General features: G+C 49.5%; 1 protein-coding gene across 1 annotated transcript in view; it reads left to right on the forward strand.

Moving 5' to 3' along the window:
- Plxdc1 (plexin domain containing 1) overlaps nucleotides 1–5,646 on the forward strand; it is a 67,901-nt gene extending 62,255 nt beyond the window's left edge. The window contains exons 12-14 of the mRNA XM_052197072.1: nucleotides 485–520; nucleotides 2,912–3,072; nucleotides 4,723–5,646. Of these exons, the coding sequence (XP_052053032.1) occupies nucleotides 485–520; nucleotides 2,912–3,072; nucleotides 4,723–4,842 (317 nt within the window). The 3' untranslated portion in view covers nucleotides 4,843–5,646. The remainder of the gene's footprint in view (nucleotides 1–484; nucleotides 521–2,911; nucleotides 3,073–4,722) is intronic.
- The last annotated feature ends 14,119 nt before the right edge of the window (nucleotides 5,647–19,765 follow it).

Raw genomic sequence — 19,765 nt, forward strand, 5'->3', positions numbered from 1 at the left:
AGTTCGTTTATTTATAGGTTTGGGGGGGGGGTTGTTTTGGTTTTTGTTTGTTTGACTGAGGTTGTTGGTGTGTGTGTGTGTGTGTGTGTGTGTGTATGTGTGTAAGCTAAATCAGAAGCTTCCCACATGTCCCATGCTTGCCATGTGCTCGATGACTGAGCTACAGGCTGGCATTGCAAGTGCTCTTCTCTACAGGTTACCTGATGTAGGTGGGGATCATGTCCACCTGTAATCTCACTAACTCTCTCCCCAGTGCCAGCCCATAATAAACACTCATATAATGTTTGTCGATTGAATGACACAAGACAGGAAAAACCGGCTTTTCCCAGTCTTCCCTGTTACACTGCTGTGTGGTTTTTGGGCAAGACACCTTCCCTTGCGGGATGGAGAATTGAAAATGAACTTCCTTAAAGCCCCATCCAGAGCCAGGGTGCGAGAGGTCTGGATGATGCCACTAACTTTGCTCCTTCTGTCCTCTTTGAAGATGACACCAAGTTGAACCCCTCCGCAGAAGGAGACGGTGAGTACAGAACTTCTTGCCTCTCCTCAGCAGACAGATGGCGGTGGGCACACCCTGAGGCGTCAGAGCAGGCGAGGGAGAGGAAAGAGCAGAGCAGCCAGGGTCCCAGGCGTCCCGCTGGACAGGCGGTATGGAGTCTGAGGCCACAGACCTAGGTCGATGGAGCATGTCTACCCTAGACACCTCCTGTCTCAGCTGTGAGCCTCCCGTGTCTACTGCCCTGAAGGAACCCGAGGAAGCAGCCGAGCCAGTGCCACCAGTGGGGAGGGACGTGTGGCTGTGGCCTTGCTTCTCTGTGGACCTCTCAGCCGTGTGGAAGAGCAGTCTCTGCAATTTCCAGTCTCCCTCCCGGGCAGAGAGCATGCAGATGTTGTCCACTGCCTGCTTGTGGGGTACCAGAAGGTGGGCTATTCCCAGGCTCAGGGAAGATGCTCTCTGGTCATAGGAAAGGCCATCGTCCCCTGTCAAAAGCCCAGTTCTTGCTGTAAGGATGGACTAGGGAAAGCCTTTCCAGATCAAGGCTGGGGATAGTCCTTGGGAGTCCACTCACTGGGACATGCCTCGCAGTGGAGATGATGTCATTGTCCTGCTCCGTCATTGGGGGACTGTGTGGTGGGGGAGGAACAAGGCCAGGCTCTTCCAGTTTGTGCTGCATGCACATCTGCTGCAACCCGGAACGTCATATCACAGTATCAGCAAGCTAGGGAGGGGCTGGTGGCCAACCAGCAAGTCAGCAGAGGCTAGCCTGGGGTATGAGTCCTTTCAACTGTCCCTCTTCATGCTGGTTGGAGGCCCCAGCACACATGGGCGTGGCCTGGATAGTTTCTATCCTGGGTTGCTTCTGTGTAAACAGGGGTAGCAACAGTCCTGACCTCTTGACATCTTATTGAAATCCTCATTCTGTTGCCTCCCTTCCCACCCAAGACCCCGTGAGAAGAAGTGGGTGTTTCCATTGCTGACACCCACATTCGTCTTTTTGGCTCATTCCTTCATATTAAGTAAGGGAGGCAACAAATATCCACGCAGGTAATGTTAGGGAGCCTGCGTCTTAGTGGCTGACACACTCTGTGTGTCCTTAGGCAAACGGCGCGCCATCTCTGTGTTTCCATTACCTTAGTCATAGAAGAAAGGGAGGTCTGGGTGAGGCTCTCGTCCCTGGGGTGTGTTTTGGAAGCCTGGAGTGTTCTCTAAGAGTGGTTTGTGGTTTGTCCCACTGAATTCAGTTGAGATGGGATCCTCTACCTCCCCGCGGACCCTGCTGTGGTTAAGGGATGGAGAGTGTTCCTGCCCTCCAGTAGATCTCAGTCTGGGAACAGACAGAAGCAAGGACGACTATGGTTATCGGCTATCAAAGCAATTAATACTAGTTCAGGACTTCCATGACGCTGGGAGAGGTTCTCAGGGCTCGGCCTGAGTTCTGTTGTTTTATCCACTGTATGGTAACCCCAGCTAGATAGCTATTTCTTGTCCTACAAAGGTGATAGCAGAAACTCCCAAAGGCTGATCTGCCCAAAGTCACACAGCTAGTAAGTGGCAGAACCCAAGAAGCCAGCCTAGATTCTCCACCCCTCTTTATTTATTATTTATTTATTTATTTATTTATTTATTTATTTATTTTAGATAGGGTTCTTATTGTATAGCGCTGGCTGTTCTGGAACTCACTCTGTAGACCAGGCTGGCCTTGAACTCACAGAGATCCATCTGCCTCTGCCTTCAGTGCTGGGATTAAAGGTGCACACCCCTGCCTTCACCATCAGATTTTTTGAGACAAGGTCTCCTGTAGCCCAGGCTAGGTCACTCTGTAGGTTAGAATGACCTTGAACTCTTGATCCTCCTGCCTCCTCCCAAGTGCTGAGCTTACAGGCCTTTGAAACCATACTCAGCTAAGATCCCATTATTATTATTATTATTATTATTATTATTTGTGTTTGTGTGTGTAGAGTCAGTGGGTACCTACTACCCTCCCTGTGGTGGTCAGGGGACAGCTTGTAGGAGTCAGTTCTCTCCTTTCTACCATGTAGTTCCCAGGGATCGAACTCAAGTTGTCAGGCTTGGCTGCAAGCACCTTTACCTATAGAGCCATACCAGCCCCCAGATCTCATACTATTGACTCTCACATGTCCTTTGTGAAGTCCTTAAAACTACTTATGTGGCACAGGTATTTGAGAAAGCTTCCTACAACTTCTCAAGAGCAACCTCCAGATAATACCGGAAAACACCTTCAAGGCGTCAGAACGTTAATGTTGTTCTAATCATCCCCAATCCCTGCTGTACCGTTCTGTGGGTGTGGAAATGTGGGCGTTCATCTCCGGGACCTTGTCAGAACCCAGGTCCCCGAGGCCAGGCTTATTTTGCTCCCTGACACCTTCCTCTGTCCTACTCTCTCCACAGGCCTTCCAGACCACTCGTCCCCGAAGACTAGGGGCCCTCCCGTGCACCTGGGCACCATCGTGGGCATCGTGCTTGCTGTCCTCCTGGTAGCGGCCATCATCCTGGCTGGGATCTACATCAGCGGCCACCCTAATTCCAATGCCGCACTCTTCTTCATCGAGGTCAGTGGGAGATTTGCCTGCATCTGCTTCCATGACTCAGGACTGCCTCCCCCAATCCCATCCCTCACTTCCCCCATCCCATCCCTCACCTCCCCCATCCCATCCCTCACCTCCCTGAGAAGGTTTCCTCCACTCCATCATGTCTTTAGGACCGGTACCATGGTCCCTCTCCCCCCTCCCCCCGCCCCTCCCCCCCCCCCCCCCCCCCGGGGCCTCAGCACCTAGGCGTTCCCTGCCTGGGGAGTGGTCTCTCTGCTTTTCTGAGGTTAGGAAAACCCCAGAGGAAAGTGATCAAAGTGCCACAGCCTAGTGGCAGGTTGCTTTCCCATAATGACTTGAGGTTTCTCGTCCCCAAATTCTAGGTGTTGGTCTCATTCAGAGCCACCGCGTTTCGCTGCTTCTGTGGGCTCTTTAGGTGACAGGTGACAACCCAAATGTTAGTGAAGGCTGTGCCGTCCTGGAGCTTGTCCTGAGGACACATGCGGCAGTTTTGAATGTCCCAGAACTTAGTGTGAACCGCAGAAGTGCATCATGGGAAGTGAGGCTCAGCCACAGAGCTCAGTAAGGTGTGGCTCTTATCCCCACTGGTGAAGGCGTTTCCATGGTTTCTGAGGCCGTGAGGATGGAGACGCTGGCCCTGCCCTCTAGAAGGCCGCAGGCCAGTGACGCCCTTAGTGAATTCCCCAACAGCACATCAGGGTGAGCATCCCTGGGACTCTTATTTGGAAGGATCATTTTGCTGGGGGGCAGCGGGTGCATACCTTTAATCCCATGACTGGGGAGACAGAGGCAGGAGGATCTCTGTGAGTTCGAGGCCAGCCTGGTCTACAGAGTGAGTTCCGGCTCCGCCAAGGCAACACAGAGAAATTGTGTCTCAGAACTCGTCCTGACCCTGCCCCCAGAGAGTCATTTGAGTAGGTTCCAGAAGGTCATCTGTCTCTACCTGGGTTGCGAGCCCGCTGACCTCATCCCCCAGGGACCTAGGCAGTTCCCTCAGTTATTTATTTATTTATTTATTTATTTATTTATTTATTTATTTATTTATTTTTGTTGTTGTTGTTGTTAAAAATGAAACAGGGTCTTTCCAGTTGTTCTGAGTTCTTAGCCTACCTGGGTATCACCTAGGACTACCGGTGCACAGGCCACAAGGATGTCGATGGGTGGATTAAAGGTTGACCAAGGTATCTTCATTTAGAAAGACCCCTGCTATCTTGGCACTTCCAGAGTAGGCCCCTGAGGCCCACTTCATCGCCTCCTACGGCCTCACAACTCCAGTCTCCTGTTGAAGCTTCTAGCTCAGTTCTACAAACCACACAGCAGGCTCCTTCCAAGCCTGCTTCTAAAAATGCCACGCACAGTGGTGCACGCCTGGAATCCCAATACTCGGGAAGCATGAGCTGAGGGGTTGCTACAAGTTCCAGACCAGCCTGGGCTACATAGAGAGTTCTGGGCTAGCCAGGGCTATATAAGATTTCTAGTGGCTGAGGGTTGACTCTGGGGAATCTTGCACAGAAAGCAGTCCCGCCGCTGGCTGTCTCTCCATAGAGTGAGTGCCCATTCCTCCAGAATCCTTTTGAGAGGAGGTTTTGCACAGTCAGAGATGGGGTCCAGTGAGTGGTATTCACTGACTTTGCCTCTGTGTTCCTGCAGCGGAGACCTCACCACTGGCCGGCCATGAAGTTCCACAACCACCCCAACCACTCCACCTACACAGAGGTCGAGCCCTCCGGCCACGAGAAGGAAGGCTTTGTGGAAGCTGAGCAGTGCTGAGAGCATGGGACAAAGACCTGGGCACGGCATGACAGACAAGTCGCCGCAGAGAGAAGTGATTCCTTCCCCTGGGCTCCTCGGAGCTGGCCCTGGGCCAGGAAGACAAGATAACAGCTTACAGTGCCAAAACTACAGTTCAGTCCGCACACTCCAGATAAAGGGGGACTCAGTGACACAACCTTGAAGGTTTCGTAAAGGAAAACTAACCTCAGAGTTCCCTGTCTCAATGGGAGGAGGCTTCATTTGGGGGTCTCTCAGTGGTCCGCAGCTATGGTGGAGCCCCTGCCCACTGGAGACAGTCTCCTGTGTTCCTCCTGCTCACTGAAGCCCGCACTGGGCCATGGCATTCCAGGGTCTATAGACTCAAGCTCTGGTCTTCCTAGCTATGGAGTCAGTGCACTTGGCTCCAAATTTTGTGACTCTGGAAGCCTAAAGAAGGGGTGCCCTCCGTCTGAGAGCTCTTATCCCTGAGATAAGCTAAAAGAGAGGAGAGAGAAATAACCTTGGGGAACTTGTATTTTCTGGCCTTGGCCCTTTGCTTCATTGTTTCTGCAGAGGCGGAGGGCTGACTTCAGAGCACTGTAGCCCGAAGCTCATTCTGCACCCAGCTCTGCTCCTCAGCCTCCACCTTGCAAGCTGGTCTTGCATGACTGCTAGTAAAGGGTGGGGCCCTTACTGTGCCATGATATGTCTGGTGCCTGCTTTACTCGTTGACCTGTTCAGTCGTCAATGACAGTAGTTTCCTTCAAAGAGAGGGACAATGTTCCTGGCTCCTATTTTATTTGGCTGACCAGTAACCATTAAAAACAATTAGGGGACCGGGCGTGGTGGTGCATGCCTTTAGTCCCAGCACTCAGGAGGCGGAGGCAGAGGCAGGCAGGTCTCTGAGATCAGGGCCAGACTGGATTACAGAGTTTCAGGGTGTGTGTGTGTGTGTGTGTGTGTGTGTGTGTGTGTGTGTGAGAGAGAGAGAGAGAGAGAGAGAAAGCTTGACTTGAAGAAACAAAACAAATGGGGCTAGAGTTTTCTTTGAGACACCCCTGCCTCAGCAAGGGGCTCCAGTTGGATCCTGTTGAAGCTCAGCTGGTAGGCAGCTGAAGGTAGGGCAGAAGAGTTCTGTATGAGAGGGAGACACCTTGACCTGGAAAGCGGCCTCCATCTCTCTAGCTCTGCAAAGAGCTTTGGGAGCTGGGAGTTGATGTTCCCACACTCAGCATGGTTTTAAGGGACTTCTGTCCCTGTGGTGGGCCAGGACTGCTTCTAAAGGACAATGACAATCTAGAGCTCGCCCTTATCCCAAAGAAGCATCAGCAGCACATAAACACGGTGTAGCCTCCACCCTGTCATGCCTGCTGTGCATGAAAGGGAGCACCGGGAAAGAAGTTTGAGCTCTGGGAGGCTCAGTGGGAGGAGGGAAGGCTGTGTGCAGATACCTGGGCACATCCACTGCAGGAAATTCAGGCCACTCCACGGTTGACCCAAGAAGGGACACTGATGACATGCACAACTGGAAATAGGCTGGTGTCTGTTCTGCTTTGTAAACCATAGGGGGAAAGGCTATGGAGACAGGCTGTGGGTCTGGGGACTGTGGGAATAGGGGCTGTGGGGACTGGGACTGTGGGGACAGGGGCTGTGGGAGGGACTTGAGAAAATGATGGTGGACAGGGTAGAGTGCTTTGCAGACTTCAGAAGACAGCCAAGTCTGAGACTTTGGCATCCAGTCCTGTGGCTGTCTTTGCCAGTGGCCAATCAGTACAGCACCAAGGACCTCTGGGTCTGAGAAGGTTTTATAATTAGGTTTCTGCTGCTGTCCAGCAAGGCAAGGCAATGCCTCCTGTACTATGCACCATCAACCAGACTTTCCACCCCATGGTACATCCAAGATGACTGCCAGGGCCTTTTCTACTTGGTGCCTGTGAGTATCCTAGGGTAAGCAGGTAGAGGCTCTGTAAAAGTCCATCACACAACAGAAAGCGTTAATCTGTGAAAGTGGACCGGGGAGTTTTCCCTGTTGTCTGAAATGCTCAGCGGGTCTTAGGTAGGTTGTATTTTGTATCCATAAGAGACACCCAAAGAAACAGCAAGATGGCTCAGCAGGTAAAAGGTATTTGCTGTCAAACCTGAAGGCCTGAGTTGGATTCCTAGGACCAACATGATAGAAGGAGAGAACTGACTCTCACAGACTGTTGACTTCCACATATGAATATCATAGAACACACACACACAAACACACATACACACACAGAGAGAATACAATTTTAAAAGAAGAATAACCAAAGAGAATGGGAATATGATCAAGTGGAAAGGCTGGGTACATGGGCCCTCTGCCTACCCCATTCAGCCACTCCTAGATTTGCACACTTGTCTCTTGGAGTTTCTGATTCTAGAGCACAAGTCATATGAGCCCAACACCCAGGAGACCCCTACTCAATACCATAGACATGTTTTTCAAGCTTGCCCAGAAATCACTCTCCAGCCATGACCTGCTGCTACCCAGCCCAGCAGACCCTGGGTCTGTGGTTGCCACTTGTTAGCCTGGAGCCAGAGGTCAAAGATGTCCTTTGGTCACCATGAAAGGTTCTTGGTGAACCTATGGAAACAGTTTTTTAAATTGGTACATTTTATCAGGCTTACTGCATCATGTAACTCTTTCTCTCTCTCTCTCTCTCTCTCTCTCTCTCTCTCTCTCTCTCTCTCTCACACACACACACACACACACACACACACACACATACATACAACACACTTTACTGCTAAAATCATTGAACAAACACTTGAGGGGGGGTAATGGTAGGAGAATCAGGAGTTTGAGGTCATCATTGGCTAATATCAAGTTTGAGGCCAGTCTGGGCTACATAAATCCCTATCTCAATAAAAAGAATAACAACAGTAACAACGTGCAGGATGAGGCTACAGCTATGTTCAGCAGTTCACTGAGTTCGTTGGGACAGTGGCAAAAGTTGCTAGCGAGACACACTCGGAGTTTTCGGTGTTTCCTCGAGGAAACAGACTCAGTTTGGCCTGGAGTAGCACTCGGGCTGTGCCCAGACTCCCTGGCCATGAGAACACACAGCAGCAGGAGCGATGTCATCCTGTCCGTCTTTCTCCAAGGAGTTGCTGGAATTTCAATACAGTCAGAAGGACCTAAGTTCTGAGCGGACCCAGCCGCCCCTGTGACGGATTCCTGGTTCCTGTGTGAGTTCTCATGTTATGAATAAAAATAAGCTCAGACTAGTCTACAGAGCAAGTTCCATGACAGCCAGGGCTACACAGTGAAACCCGGTTTTGAAAAACTAAAGAATAAAAAGAAGCTGCCTTTTACAACCTCGGCTTTGTATAAAGTGTGGTGCAAAGGATGTGGAGCCACACCCTTTGTCTGAGGCCTGCTGCTCACTGAGCTCTTCACTCAGGCCCTGTCCCTGGCTGTGGAGGACTAGCCTCCAGCCACTGCCCAGCAAGTGTCCGTTCCCACTCTCCCGCCAGGCCCCAGGAGCAACCCCTGCCTGGTGATGGACTTTTGTTGGGCTTGCAAATCTCCAGAAGTCAACCTCACGCACTTTTAATCTACTATCTAGAAACACAAAATAAATCCGAGTGAGTCGATGCTGTCACATTGCTGGCTGCTTCACATTCAAACGACTTCACAGTCTCTTGTTTTTATTCCTTTGTGGGGGGGTTCCCCCCTCACAAAACGTGGGTTAGCAAACCAAACAAAAAGGAAAAAAAATTGAACTCCTCAGCCAAAACCACGGATGCCAAATTCCAGGTTCCAAACAAGTCAATTTATAAATAAACATGCTGCAATTGCCAAAGAGGAGCATGCTGGGAAAGGGCAGTGGAGCTGCTGGAGTCAGAAGGCAGAAGGCAGGAGCTGGAGCTACAGCAGAGTCCCTGAGTAGCTGTGTGACATGAGACAAGTCACTGGACGTCTCTGGGCCTGTTTCCACCTCTCTACAATGGGCTGGGCTGATATAGTTGGCCCAAGGAGAGGCCTCAGCAAGCGCCCTCACAGATCTCACAGCAATTCGGACCAAACTTTTCTCTCCCATCATCCTGACAGGACTGCCATATTGTTTTAGTTGGTTGAAGACTCTTCTGGCGATAATCCTGAGAGTCCTGCTTCCCAGAGGCGCTTTGACCTTTGCCACTCTCTCTTCCACCCCATTGGCTGAAGGGATAATGTTGACCCGAGGGCTGTAGTCAGAAGCCTTTCTGGTCCACATCTGTCCAGACTTTGTGAGCATAGCATGAGACAGTCCCAACCCACTCCAGACACACTGAGTCAGACGTGCATTTGTGCAGCCTTGGGGATTCGTGGGAAGCAATTCTACTTATGAGATCACAGCCTGGTGGGGAAGTGTTTTTCCCATTTCCCTGATGAAGAAACTGAGGCTCCAATAGAGCCTTATCATGTGTGCCGTGGACCAAGCGACCCATCCTAGTGTACAACAGACCAAGTGACTTATCCAAGGTCACACAGCTAGAGAGACCCAAACCCGGGTCTTCAAAATCTCCAAAATAGTTGAAGATTACTCTCGGTGTACCTCAGAACAGTGGAAAAACCATGCGGCCACAGTGTGGCAGAGAACCACAGAGGAACATGGCTGTACATTCTGACAGAATGCCCCTGGCCCATGAAGACCCCCAGTCAGAGGCACAGCCATGATTTCCAGTGGTCACCCTTGGCTCCTGAAGTTGTTTGTGCATCTTTGACTCATTTATACAACCCGACTATTGCACAGATGTTCTTGATGTTGCTGCTTGTGTCATCTCCGTCGGCTTTGGCATCTGGACCACAGGAAGAAAGGCCCGGAGGAAGCCATGATTGCTGCTGCTGATGGCGACGACCATGATGATGATGGTGATGATGATGATGATGGTGGTGGTGGTGGTGGTGGTGGTGATGCCTTACGATTTATTTTTTATTTTATAAGTATGAATATTACACCTTCATGTCATATATGTCTGTGTGCCAGGTTCATGACTGATGCCTGCAATGGCCTGACGAGTTACAGATGATTGTGAGCTGCCACACAGGTGCCAGGAACAGAACCCAGGTCCTCTGCTACGCCATCTCTCTAGGCCACTGCTCAGCTCTTGGCAAGAGCGTCTTTACTTGAGCTGCTAAAAACAAAGAGGAATTCTCTGGTATTCACAGAACATTTTTATATCAGGTCCCAAAGGACAGCTAGACAATTCCCACTGTTTTCCACCAAAAACTAAAAGCCCTGGAAATGAGGTGTCAGGCTGCAGGCCTGGAGCTGTGAGAGGGCTCTGTGGGCTTGAGGCTCTGGCCACCAAGCCTGACCACTGAGTGTGATCGGTGGAGCCCTGTGCTGGAAGGAGAAAGCTTGTTCGCACAAATAGCCTCCACCCTGGGCTGAGGCACGTGCACACTGCACACGCTGAGTGGATAATCAATCGGGCAGCTTTTTACATTCAGATTCATAGGCCATCCCCAGATCCCTGGGTGTGACTCTCCACTCTCTCCTTCACTCTGTTCTCTGCAACCACCTGGTGAGTGCCCAAAATGGGCGAGAGTCATCCTGCTGAGCTAAGCTGGGAAAAGCCAGAACAACAGATATGGTTCCTCCAAAGGCCTGCTCTATGGTCTGCTCCAGCTAAAGTCTTATTTTGGTTTGTTTATTTATTTATTTATTTACTTACTTACTTACTTATCTATTTTCTTTTATTTATTTGTTTGTTTGGTTAGTTTTTTGAGGCAGGGTTTCTCTGTGTAGCCCTGGCTGTCTTTGAACTCATTCTGTAGACCAGGCTAGCCTAGAACTCAGAGATCTGCCTGCTTCTGCCTCCCAAGTGCTGGGATTAAAGGCCTGGGCCACTACTGACTGGCTAGATTCTATTTTTATTTTTATTTTTATTTTTATTTTTATTTTTATTTTTATTTTTATTTTTATTTTTCTAAGGTCCTGGGGAAGAGGTCAGTGCTTCGCCAGCAAGCTATATCTCCAGCCCCAGTCGCCATCTTGAATTTAGTCACAAAGATATACTGTTATCAATCTACCCTAGCCTTCACTCCGTTCTCTCAAGGAGTATCTGGATCTGTCTCTTCCCCAGAGCTCCATGGCTGCTGACCCCTCTCTCTGTTCCTTAAGTCTCCTCCCCAGAGCCTGCCATGACTGAAAATCCTGGTTACCTTCAGCCTTCTCCAACCCCAGAGCACCCAAAATGAACAGCCGCAGACAACAGTGAGGCTTATAGCCAACAGTCCGAGGCCTGAGAGAAAGACGTAGACATTGTTGGGGACCTGGGGTGTCTTACTTAGGGTTTTATTGCTGTGAAGAGACAATATGACTACGGCAAGTCTTATAAAGACATTTAACTGGGGCTGGCTTTACAGATTCAGAGGTTTAGTCCATTACTGTTGTGGTGGGACGTGTTGGCATGCCGGCAGACATGAGTGTGGAGGAGCTGAGAGTTCTACATCTTGATCCACAGGCAGCAGAAGGCAACTGTGTGTCACACTGGGTGTAGCTCAGGCATAGGAGACCCCAAAGCCTGCCTCCACAGTGACATACTTCGTCCAACACAGCTACACCTGCTCTAGCAAGGACACACCTCTTAATAGTGCCACTCGCTAAGAGCCTAGCATTCACACACACACACACACACACACACACACACACACACACACAGGGGACCATTCTTGTTCAAACCACCACATGCAGAAGAAGAAAAACACCTCACCTTGGCAGTCTGAAGCTTCTCACCAATTGAGAAGCTAGAATACTAGCATTTTCTGTAGGAGCTGCTCACGGGGTTAATATTCCCTTTATAGAGAGAGATTTAGCGTTAAAGCAACAGTGAAACCTAAGGTTCTGAAGACATAAGACCTTAGGTAAGGGCTCATTGCTTGCCTCAGACATCACCTGAGAGTCTTCAACATAAATGAAGACTGTTAACTCTGGAGACTGAAGAGATGGCTCAGTGATAGAGTGGGAGTCTCTCACTCTCCTTCCTCAGCACTGTCGACCCTCTGTCTCTCAAGGGCTTCATGGACCCTTCTTCCACAGAAGCTCAACTTCCTAGACAGGAAGTGGATTCTGCCTCAGCTTCAAGAGTTTTGAGGTCCCACTGTTGGGTGACCCCATGTGGCTGGTCTCTGGCCCTCTCACCATTGGGTGATCCCATGTAGCTGGGCTCTGGCCCTCCCACCATTGGGTGACCTCGTGCTGCTAGACTCTGGCCTTCCAGGAAGAGTCTTCTCCCATCACTGGGACACTGAGTGAGCAGACTAGAGCCTACTGTTTTCCAGCCTACAGAAGGGCTTCCCCTATCCAATCCCCCAACCTTGTGGCATTCCACAAGGGAGACTGAAGCCGGATGAAGAGACTTGCCTGGGACCACAGAACACGTGGGACTGCGACATCAGTGCCGGGTGGCAGGAGAGTAAGCACTTGCCTCTGAAGCTACAGCCAGTGACTCCGTATCTCTATTTTACTTTTAATATCAGCATAGTGGAGATGATGGGATGCCAGCCCCAGCCACACCAGGCTTCTGGGAAGGTCAGATGCCTGCTCAGTGTCTGGAACCCATGCACCCCATCAAGCACCCCCTTGCCTTTTTTTTTTAATTAATGGCTTATTACACTCATCCATTGGCCCCGAGGTGGAGAAGGGATTTTCCTGCTGTTTTCTGCTATGTCTCCCAGAGGGAGGGGTTCTGCTCGGCTGGCTGCCAGACATCTTTCAGACACCACCTGCTAACCCAGGGTGAGGAGAGACACCCTCCATCCCACCAGGGACAGCTCTTACTATTCTGAGGAAGGAGGCATTTTGGACATTTACTCACCACAGGGTCTTGCTTCCCTATATATATCTTCAAAACATATCTTTAAGGCAATGACTTGGAAGGCTGAAGCATGAGAATCGTGAGTTTGAGGCTAGCGTGGGCTACACAGGAATGATTGTGAGCTTCTGTATCTGGAGGATATCTCCAGAGATAGCCTCTATGTTTCACACACAACACACACACAGACACACAGATAGACACACTCACACACACACTCTCTCTCTCTCACACACACACACACTCACACACACACATTCTCTCACACACACACACACTCTCTCTCACACATCACATAGACACACACTCACACACACATTCTCTCTCACACACACACTCTCTCACACACAGACACACACTCACACACACACAGACACACACTCACACACACACTCTCTCACACACACACTCTCTCTCACACACACAGACACACACACACTCTCACACACTCTCTCTCACACACACATTCTCTCTCTCACACACACATTCTCTCTCTCACACACACATACTCTCTCTCTCACATACACACACACCACTTTCTCTCTCTCTCTCTCACACACACACACACACAGAGACACACACTGACACACACATTCTCTCTCTCTCACGACACACACACAGACACACACACATCACACACACACACACACCTTTGGGAAAAGGGAAGAGAGCAGGCTGAGTACCCAGGATGTCATGTTAATAAGCCAGATAAGGCGCTAAGCTGATTTTTCTCTTTCATTTACATTAATCATTACAAATTCCTCCTAGGGACAGGTTAATCTGGAGCGGACCTCAGTGGTAGAGACAGGCTGCCCTAGCATCCAAGGCTCTGGGTTTGAGGTAAACATCAGCAAATAAAACCAACATTAGCCCAACACAGTCACTAAGTGACACTTTGCTTGTGACAAGTTCTTCACTGGATAAGGTAAAATGAGTGTAGGCCCAACATCTCCTCTCCTGTCAGAGCAGTCCCCGCCCCCACACACCCACCATGGATTTTATAATGAGAAGAAGAACAGGCTGGAAAGCCTTCAGGCTCTTTCAAGGACACAGAAGGAGACACGGTGATCTCAGGTGATGCTTTTCTTGCTCGAGGTATGTTAGGAGGGGCTCAGGCTTAGAGAGGGCAGGGTAGGGCTTGGGCCTGGCTGCAGGCTCCTCTAATCCTTAGGGGATGCAGAAACCAGACTTAGAACCGTCCCCTGCCAGTTTTCTGGTTCTTGGACAGAAAACTGAATCTCAGGTTCTCAGCGCCCAAATACATGACTCATAGGCAGTGGTGCTTCAGAGAGAGGGCACACAAAAGCCAGAAAGCCCCAGAGCACAGAAGTGGACAAACCCCGCCCGAGACCTCCTTTCCATCCAGGGTCTGGTTTCTGGGGAAAATCTCCTGCTGTAGAAACAGACACAAGAGGGAGGAGGAAATGGAGGGGATTCTTGGCCTACCACTAAGATCAAGCAACCCAAAGACACCTTAGCAACCGGCTCAAAAAAGCAGATCTCTGCAGGGCCCCCAGAGATTCCTCGCCTTCCGGCTCGCCTCTGATAACTAAAGGAAGACCTGTCCCATGGTCGCGTCCATCTTCTGTCTTCATTTTGCCCAGCTGTTTGGACTTGACAAGTAGCAATTATAAGAACCTAGATGCAGGCGCGTCTTGCCAGCCACCAATCTAGCAAAGGCAGCGCCCCACTTCTGCCGTCCCCCCACGCTTAATCAAAGGATTCCTCTGTAGAGCTTTATAACTCTCAAAACACTTCCACACATTCAAGTCTGAAAGACAGGGAGAGTGGGGAGTGCCCAGGTGCAGCAGCCGGGGGGGGGGGGGGGGGGGGGAGGGGGGGTGTGGCAGTGAGGGAAGGGCATGTGCCCCGAAGGGTGTGGCCACGGGAAGCCCTGATCGCTTGGCCCTCTCCAGTTTGAACGCAGGCGCACTGCAGAATTCAGAAGGAACACAATCATAGTTTCTGTTGACGCTGTTTTCAAAGCAGCTCCTCATCATCGCGGTGTCTCGTTGATCATCCCAGGTTTCTTGGAAGTCGTCAGGGTAGGGATTGGTTTCCTGTCTTTTTTTTTTTAAATCTTACTTATTTTGTGTACCTTCTGGGTACAGGTATCGGTGCACATGTGCCACACAGCACATGTGGCAGTCAAAGGACAACTTGCAGGAGCCTGATCTCTCCATGTGGGTCACAGGGGTTGAATTTAGGTCGTTGGTCAGGATTTTCAGCACGCACTTTCAGCCACTGAGTCATCTTGCTTGCCCAGCATCCTACTTTTTTGTTGTTGTTGTTGTTTTTGTTGTTGTTGTTTTTCGAGACAGGGTTTCTCTGTATAGCCCTGGCTGTCCTGGAACTCACTCTGTAGACCAGGCTGGCCTTGAACTCAGAAATCTGCCTACCTCTGCTTCCCAAGTGCTGGGATTAAAGGCGTGCACCACCACTGCCTGGCCAGCATCCTACTTTTTAAAGAGTCAAACAAGGATCTTGTATGTGCTGTGCTATACAATTAAAAGAAGAAGATGAAAAGAAAGAAAGAGAGAGAGAAAGAAAGAGAGAGAGAGAGAGAGAGAGAGAGAGAGAGAAGAGAGAGAGAGAGAGAAAGAAAGAAGAAGAAAGAGAAAGAAAGAAAGAAAGAAAGAAAGAGAAAGAAAGAAAGAAAGGAAAGAAAGAAAGAAAAGCATCGCCAAGTGATGGAGAAATGATTCAGCAGTTAAGAACACTTTGTGTTCTTCCCAGAGGGCCAGAGTTCAGTTCACAGCATCCATCTTGGGCCTATCATAACCTGAAACTCCAGCTACAGGAAATCTAATGCCGGATTCTGGCCTCTGTGGGGCATCATGTAACATACAGTGTGTGTGTGTGTGTGTGTGTGTGTGTGTGTGTGTGAGAGAGAGAGAGAGAGAGAGAGAGAGAGAGGGGGAGAAGGAGAGAGAGAGAGAGAGAGAGAGAGAGAGAGAGAGAGTGAGAGATCTTTATTTAAGAGGAGAGAGAGAGAAAGGCACATGCTGTCATCCCAGCACTGAAAAGGTAAAGGCAGGAGGATGAGGTGTTTAAGTCCAGCCCTTGCCTACGTATTGAATTCACTGTGGACTAGATGAGACCCTGTGTCAAACAAAAACATCAACAGACATTGCAGGCTGTAATCTGAGCACATAGGAAGTTGAGGCAGGAAGATCTTGAGTTCCAGGCCAGACTGGACTACAGTCTGAGAGTCGTTTTCAAAAATAATTTAATCCAATAGGGCCAACAAGGTGCTCAGGGGTAAAGGCTGCCAAGCCTAATGACCTGAGTTTGGTCCCCGGGACTCATACGTGGAAGGAGAGAACCGGTTTATAAAGTTGTCCTCTGACCTCCAGATGTGCACCCACACACAGCATGTATGTATATTTACACATATATGATAAGAATAAATTAGTAAAATTAAAATGACGATTTAAAAAAGACATTCTGTGTCTTACCTAAGGACATCTAGCTAGCTACCCGTGAAACTGGGACTTGAACCCTGGACCTATGCTGACCTCTGGTTCCTGTTTTTACCCTAAGATCTCATTAAGGTGGAGGTGAAAGGCACGGGTGGCAAACCTTTACCATGCCAGGTCTTACCTCTACAGTGGCTCCGGAAGGCAGCGCATTACTTACCTCCACAAATGGGGGACTCACTACCTTGTGAGGCAGTATTTCCCACTGTTATCCAACTGTGGGGTTTGATGTTTCAGATTATAAGTTTTTTTCCCCCATCACATGAGGAAAGTCTGTTCATCCTGCTGCGTGTTGGAGTGCTTGGGAGGATGTAGTCCACTCGAGCTGCCTCACACTGGCTTCTAGGAAGAGATCGCAGGTGGGTCCGACAGGCTCCACACCACTGCCTGGGTAGGACCCTAAGCTACATTCATGCCACCTTCATTGTGTCCTGCAGACCTGTTAGGGAACTCTTGCCTGCTTTGTGTGGCTTTGGGCCACAGCTGTGGCAAATGCCTGAACTTCCATTCATGGAAAGGCCTCCCACGGCTGAAAGGATAATTATCGGCATGCTGAGCCGGCAGGTTCCCATCTGGCAGGGCCTGAATGCTGAGTCTTTAGGAAAACAACACACACACACACACACCAGAAACGGCAAGGTTCTGGCTTTGACAATGCCCTCAGCTTCTTTTTGGGTGGGGAGGACCTGCTGAGGTGGGTGTGGGGGAGGAGAAGGCCTAGAAAGGGGGAGACTCTGGGATGCTGTGAGATCGCCCTCTTTTATCGCAGCACTTTCTCCTTTGTGAAACAGTGGGCTGCCTTGCCAGCTGAATCCTGAAAATATGCCCAGGTAGACAGAAGCCAGAGTCCCAAGACAGCCTCTGAAACCCCGGCTGCCTGCTCATGGGAAAATGTCCAGGTAGGAAACAAAAGGTGACTACTGCAGAGACCCTGCGAGAGATTTCACTTCAGCAGTCTGTATTCCAGGCTGACCCCTCCGCCTCTGCAGCCCCTCACCTTGACAACCAAGCTGCAAACCCAAGAACAGCTCCAGCCCACAAGTGGATCCTGCCCGTGGCCCTCCACTCCTCCCCCCTTCTCCTCTGCGCTCCCCATCAAGACAATGAAAGCACTGGCGTGGTGGCTCTTGACTGTGATGCTAGGAATTGAGAACTGTAGGCAAAAGGGTCAGAAGTTGAAGGTCAGCTTCATCAGCTATGTAATGCGTTAGAGGCCAACCTGGGCTACATGAGAGGCCAACCTGGGCTACAAGAGACCCTTTCTACAAAAAAGCCGAACCAAGCAAGCAAATAAAAACAAAAGAAGCTTGGATGGAGGTGGTGGCTCACGCCCTTAGTCTCCCAGCAACCACGAGGCAGAGGCAGGTAGATCTGTATGAGTTCAAGGCCAGCCTGGTCTACAGAGTGAGTTCCAGGACAGCCAGGGCTACACAGAAAGGCCCTGTCTCTAAAAAACCAAACCCAAAACAAAACAAAAAATCAAAACCCAAATCAGAAAAACCCACCCACAGCAAACAAACAAAACAATTTTAAAAACATAAAAGGAATGTTTTGCAGAGGCTTTAGTTGAGAGCCTGGGTGCCCAAGGCTGACAAGTTGGTCCACTGCACAGTCTCAGCTACTGCTGGCGTGCCAGACCACATACCCAGCCAGAGCAGGGGTAGCCTTTGCTAGGATTTACAATAGCGGATTACCGTGAGGTCAGGATAACCAGAGCCCTTAGGCTCGCACAAAGCCACTGATGGAGCCCTGTGTGCCAGGCCTGTGCAGGAGCTCCATGTGCGTGTGGCAAAGATGTAAGGCAGAAATTATTCTTATTACCATCTAAAGTGGGTTCAGGAGACTTATATGACAAGATCACCCAGATAATAACGGGGGAGTTTGTATTGTATTCCTTTCACCTCTCTTCCTTTTGTCTGTTTATACCCCACCCTGGGTGTGCAAACATGCACATGTGCATGTGAGAGAGAGTGTGTGTGTGTGTGTGTGTGCATGTGCGCGTGTGTGTGTGTGTGTGTGTGTGCACACGTGTGTGTGTGTGTGTGTGTGTGTGTGTGTGTCATTCTTCAGTGACTTCCACCCTGGCTGACTGGCCTGGAATTTTCTCAGATAGTGTAGACAAGGCAGAGACCTAACTATTCTGGCCATCCTTGGGATTACAGGCACAGGAAGCTTTTTCCATGCACACTAGTGAAGCTAACTCAGGCCCTTGTGCTTACCAGGGAAGTGCTCTACCAGTCCTCAGTTTTTCTTTCTGTGGTGCTGGGGATCGAACCCAGGGCCATGAGCATGAGACTGTTTTACCACACTCCCAGACCTCAGAAAAGAAAGTTAAATCCAGGTCTGTCCTATTCTAAAAAAAATCAAAAAAATCTGTGCTTGAAAAAAATAAAATAAACCAGACAGTGGTGGTGCACACCTTTAATCCCAGCACTTGGGAGGCAGAGGCAGGCAGATTTCTGAGTTCAAGGCCAGCCTGGTCTACAGAGTTGAGTTCCAGGACAGTCAGGACTACACAGAGAAACCCTGTCTCAAAAATAAATAAATAAATAAATAAATAAAAAACAAAATAAAAAAACAAAAAAGTAAAATAAAAATTTAACTTTCTAAAATGTAATTATGTAGTTTTCTAATATACACGAAGGCTCCAGAAGCTGGTGTGTGATGTGAACTCCCATCACTGTGAACAGGAGCTGCTCTAGTCTCTTGTCAAAGCTCTGTCCACCTGTCTTCTGTCACCATGTTGACACACATATAAGACATCATGTTATTTCATCACCTCAGTGTGCATCTCCAAAGGATAAGGACACACTTCAACCTCTTCAAATTATGACCAGACATGATAGCTTACCAAGAAAAGATCCTATTGTTCTTTGAAACAGATTATGCAATTTTTGTCATCCCTGAGGGGAGTAAAACAATTCCTTAGCTCGGTGGCATGTTAGCACAATGTGGCCGCGCAGTCAGTGTCTGCTGAGTTCAGGAATGGCTGTCTGGCAGCCCTGCATCCCACGGCCCTGTCCACCTAGCCTTGCGGAACAGCGTTACTCTTCACATTATCCCCCATGCAATATCGACCCACCCACAGAGGAAGGCGAAGGGGAGACTTCTTTTTTTTTTTTTAAAGATTTATTTATTTTTATTATATGTAAGTACACTATAGCTGTCTTCAGACACCCCGTAAGAGGGCATCAGATCTCATTACGGATGGTTGTGATCCACCATGTGGGTGCTAGGATTTGAACTCAGGACCTTTGGAAGAGCAGTCGGTGCTCTTAACCACTGAGCCATCTCTCCAGCCCAAGGGGAGACTTCTATCCGGCTCTTTCCATCTCAGAGAGAACCTCTCACACTGTTGGCTGGACGCTGTCTTAGGTGTGCGTTGAGTAACACTGACGTTGACTGAATGCTCCCACTGTGTGTCAGATGCTGAACTAGGCATTTCCATATGTGCCTGCAATATAGCACGTAGATTTTTAAATGTTAATTCAATGTTTGTGGTTTGAGTTTCCATTTGACTAGAAATTTTGTCCTGTATTTGAAATGCCACAGAAGGCAATAAACCACTTTGGGACTGAACCCCTCAATCAGTGTTAAAGAAAATGTGGGTATGGATATGCTGGATATGCGTGCAT

Source organism: Apodemus sylvaticus, chromosome 10, assembly GCF_947179515.1.
Source record: "Apodemus sylvaticus chromosome 10, mApoSyl1.1, whole genome shotgun sequence".
Taxonomy (NCBI): Eukaryota; Metazoa; Chordata; class Mammalia; order Rodentia; family Muridae; genus Apodemus; species Apodemus sylvaticus.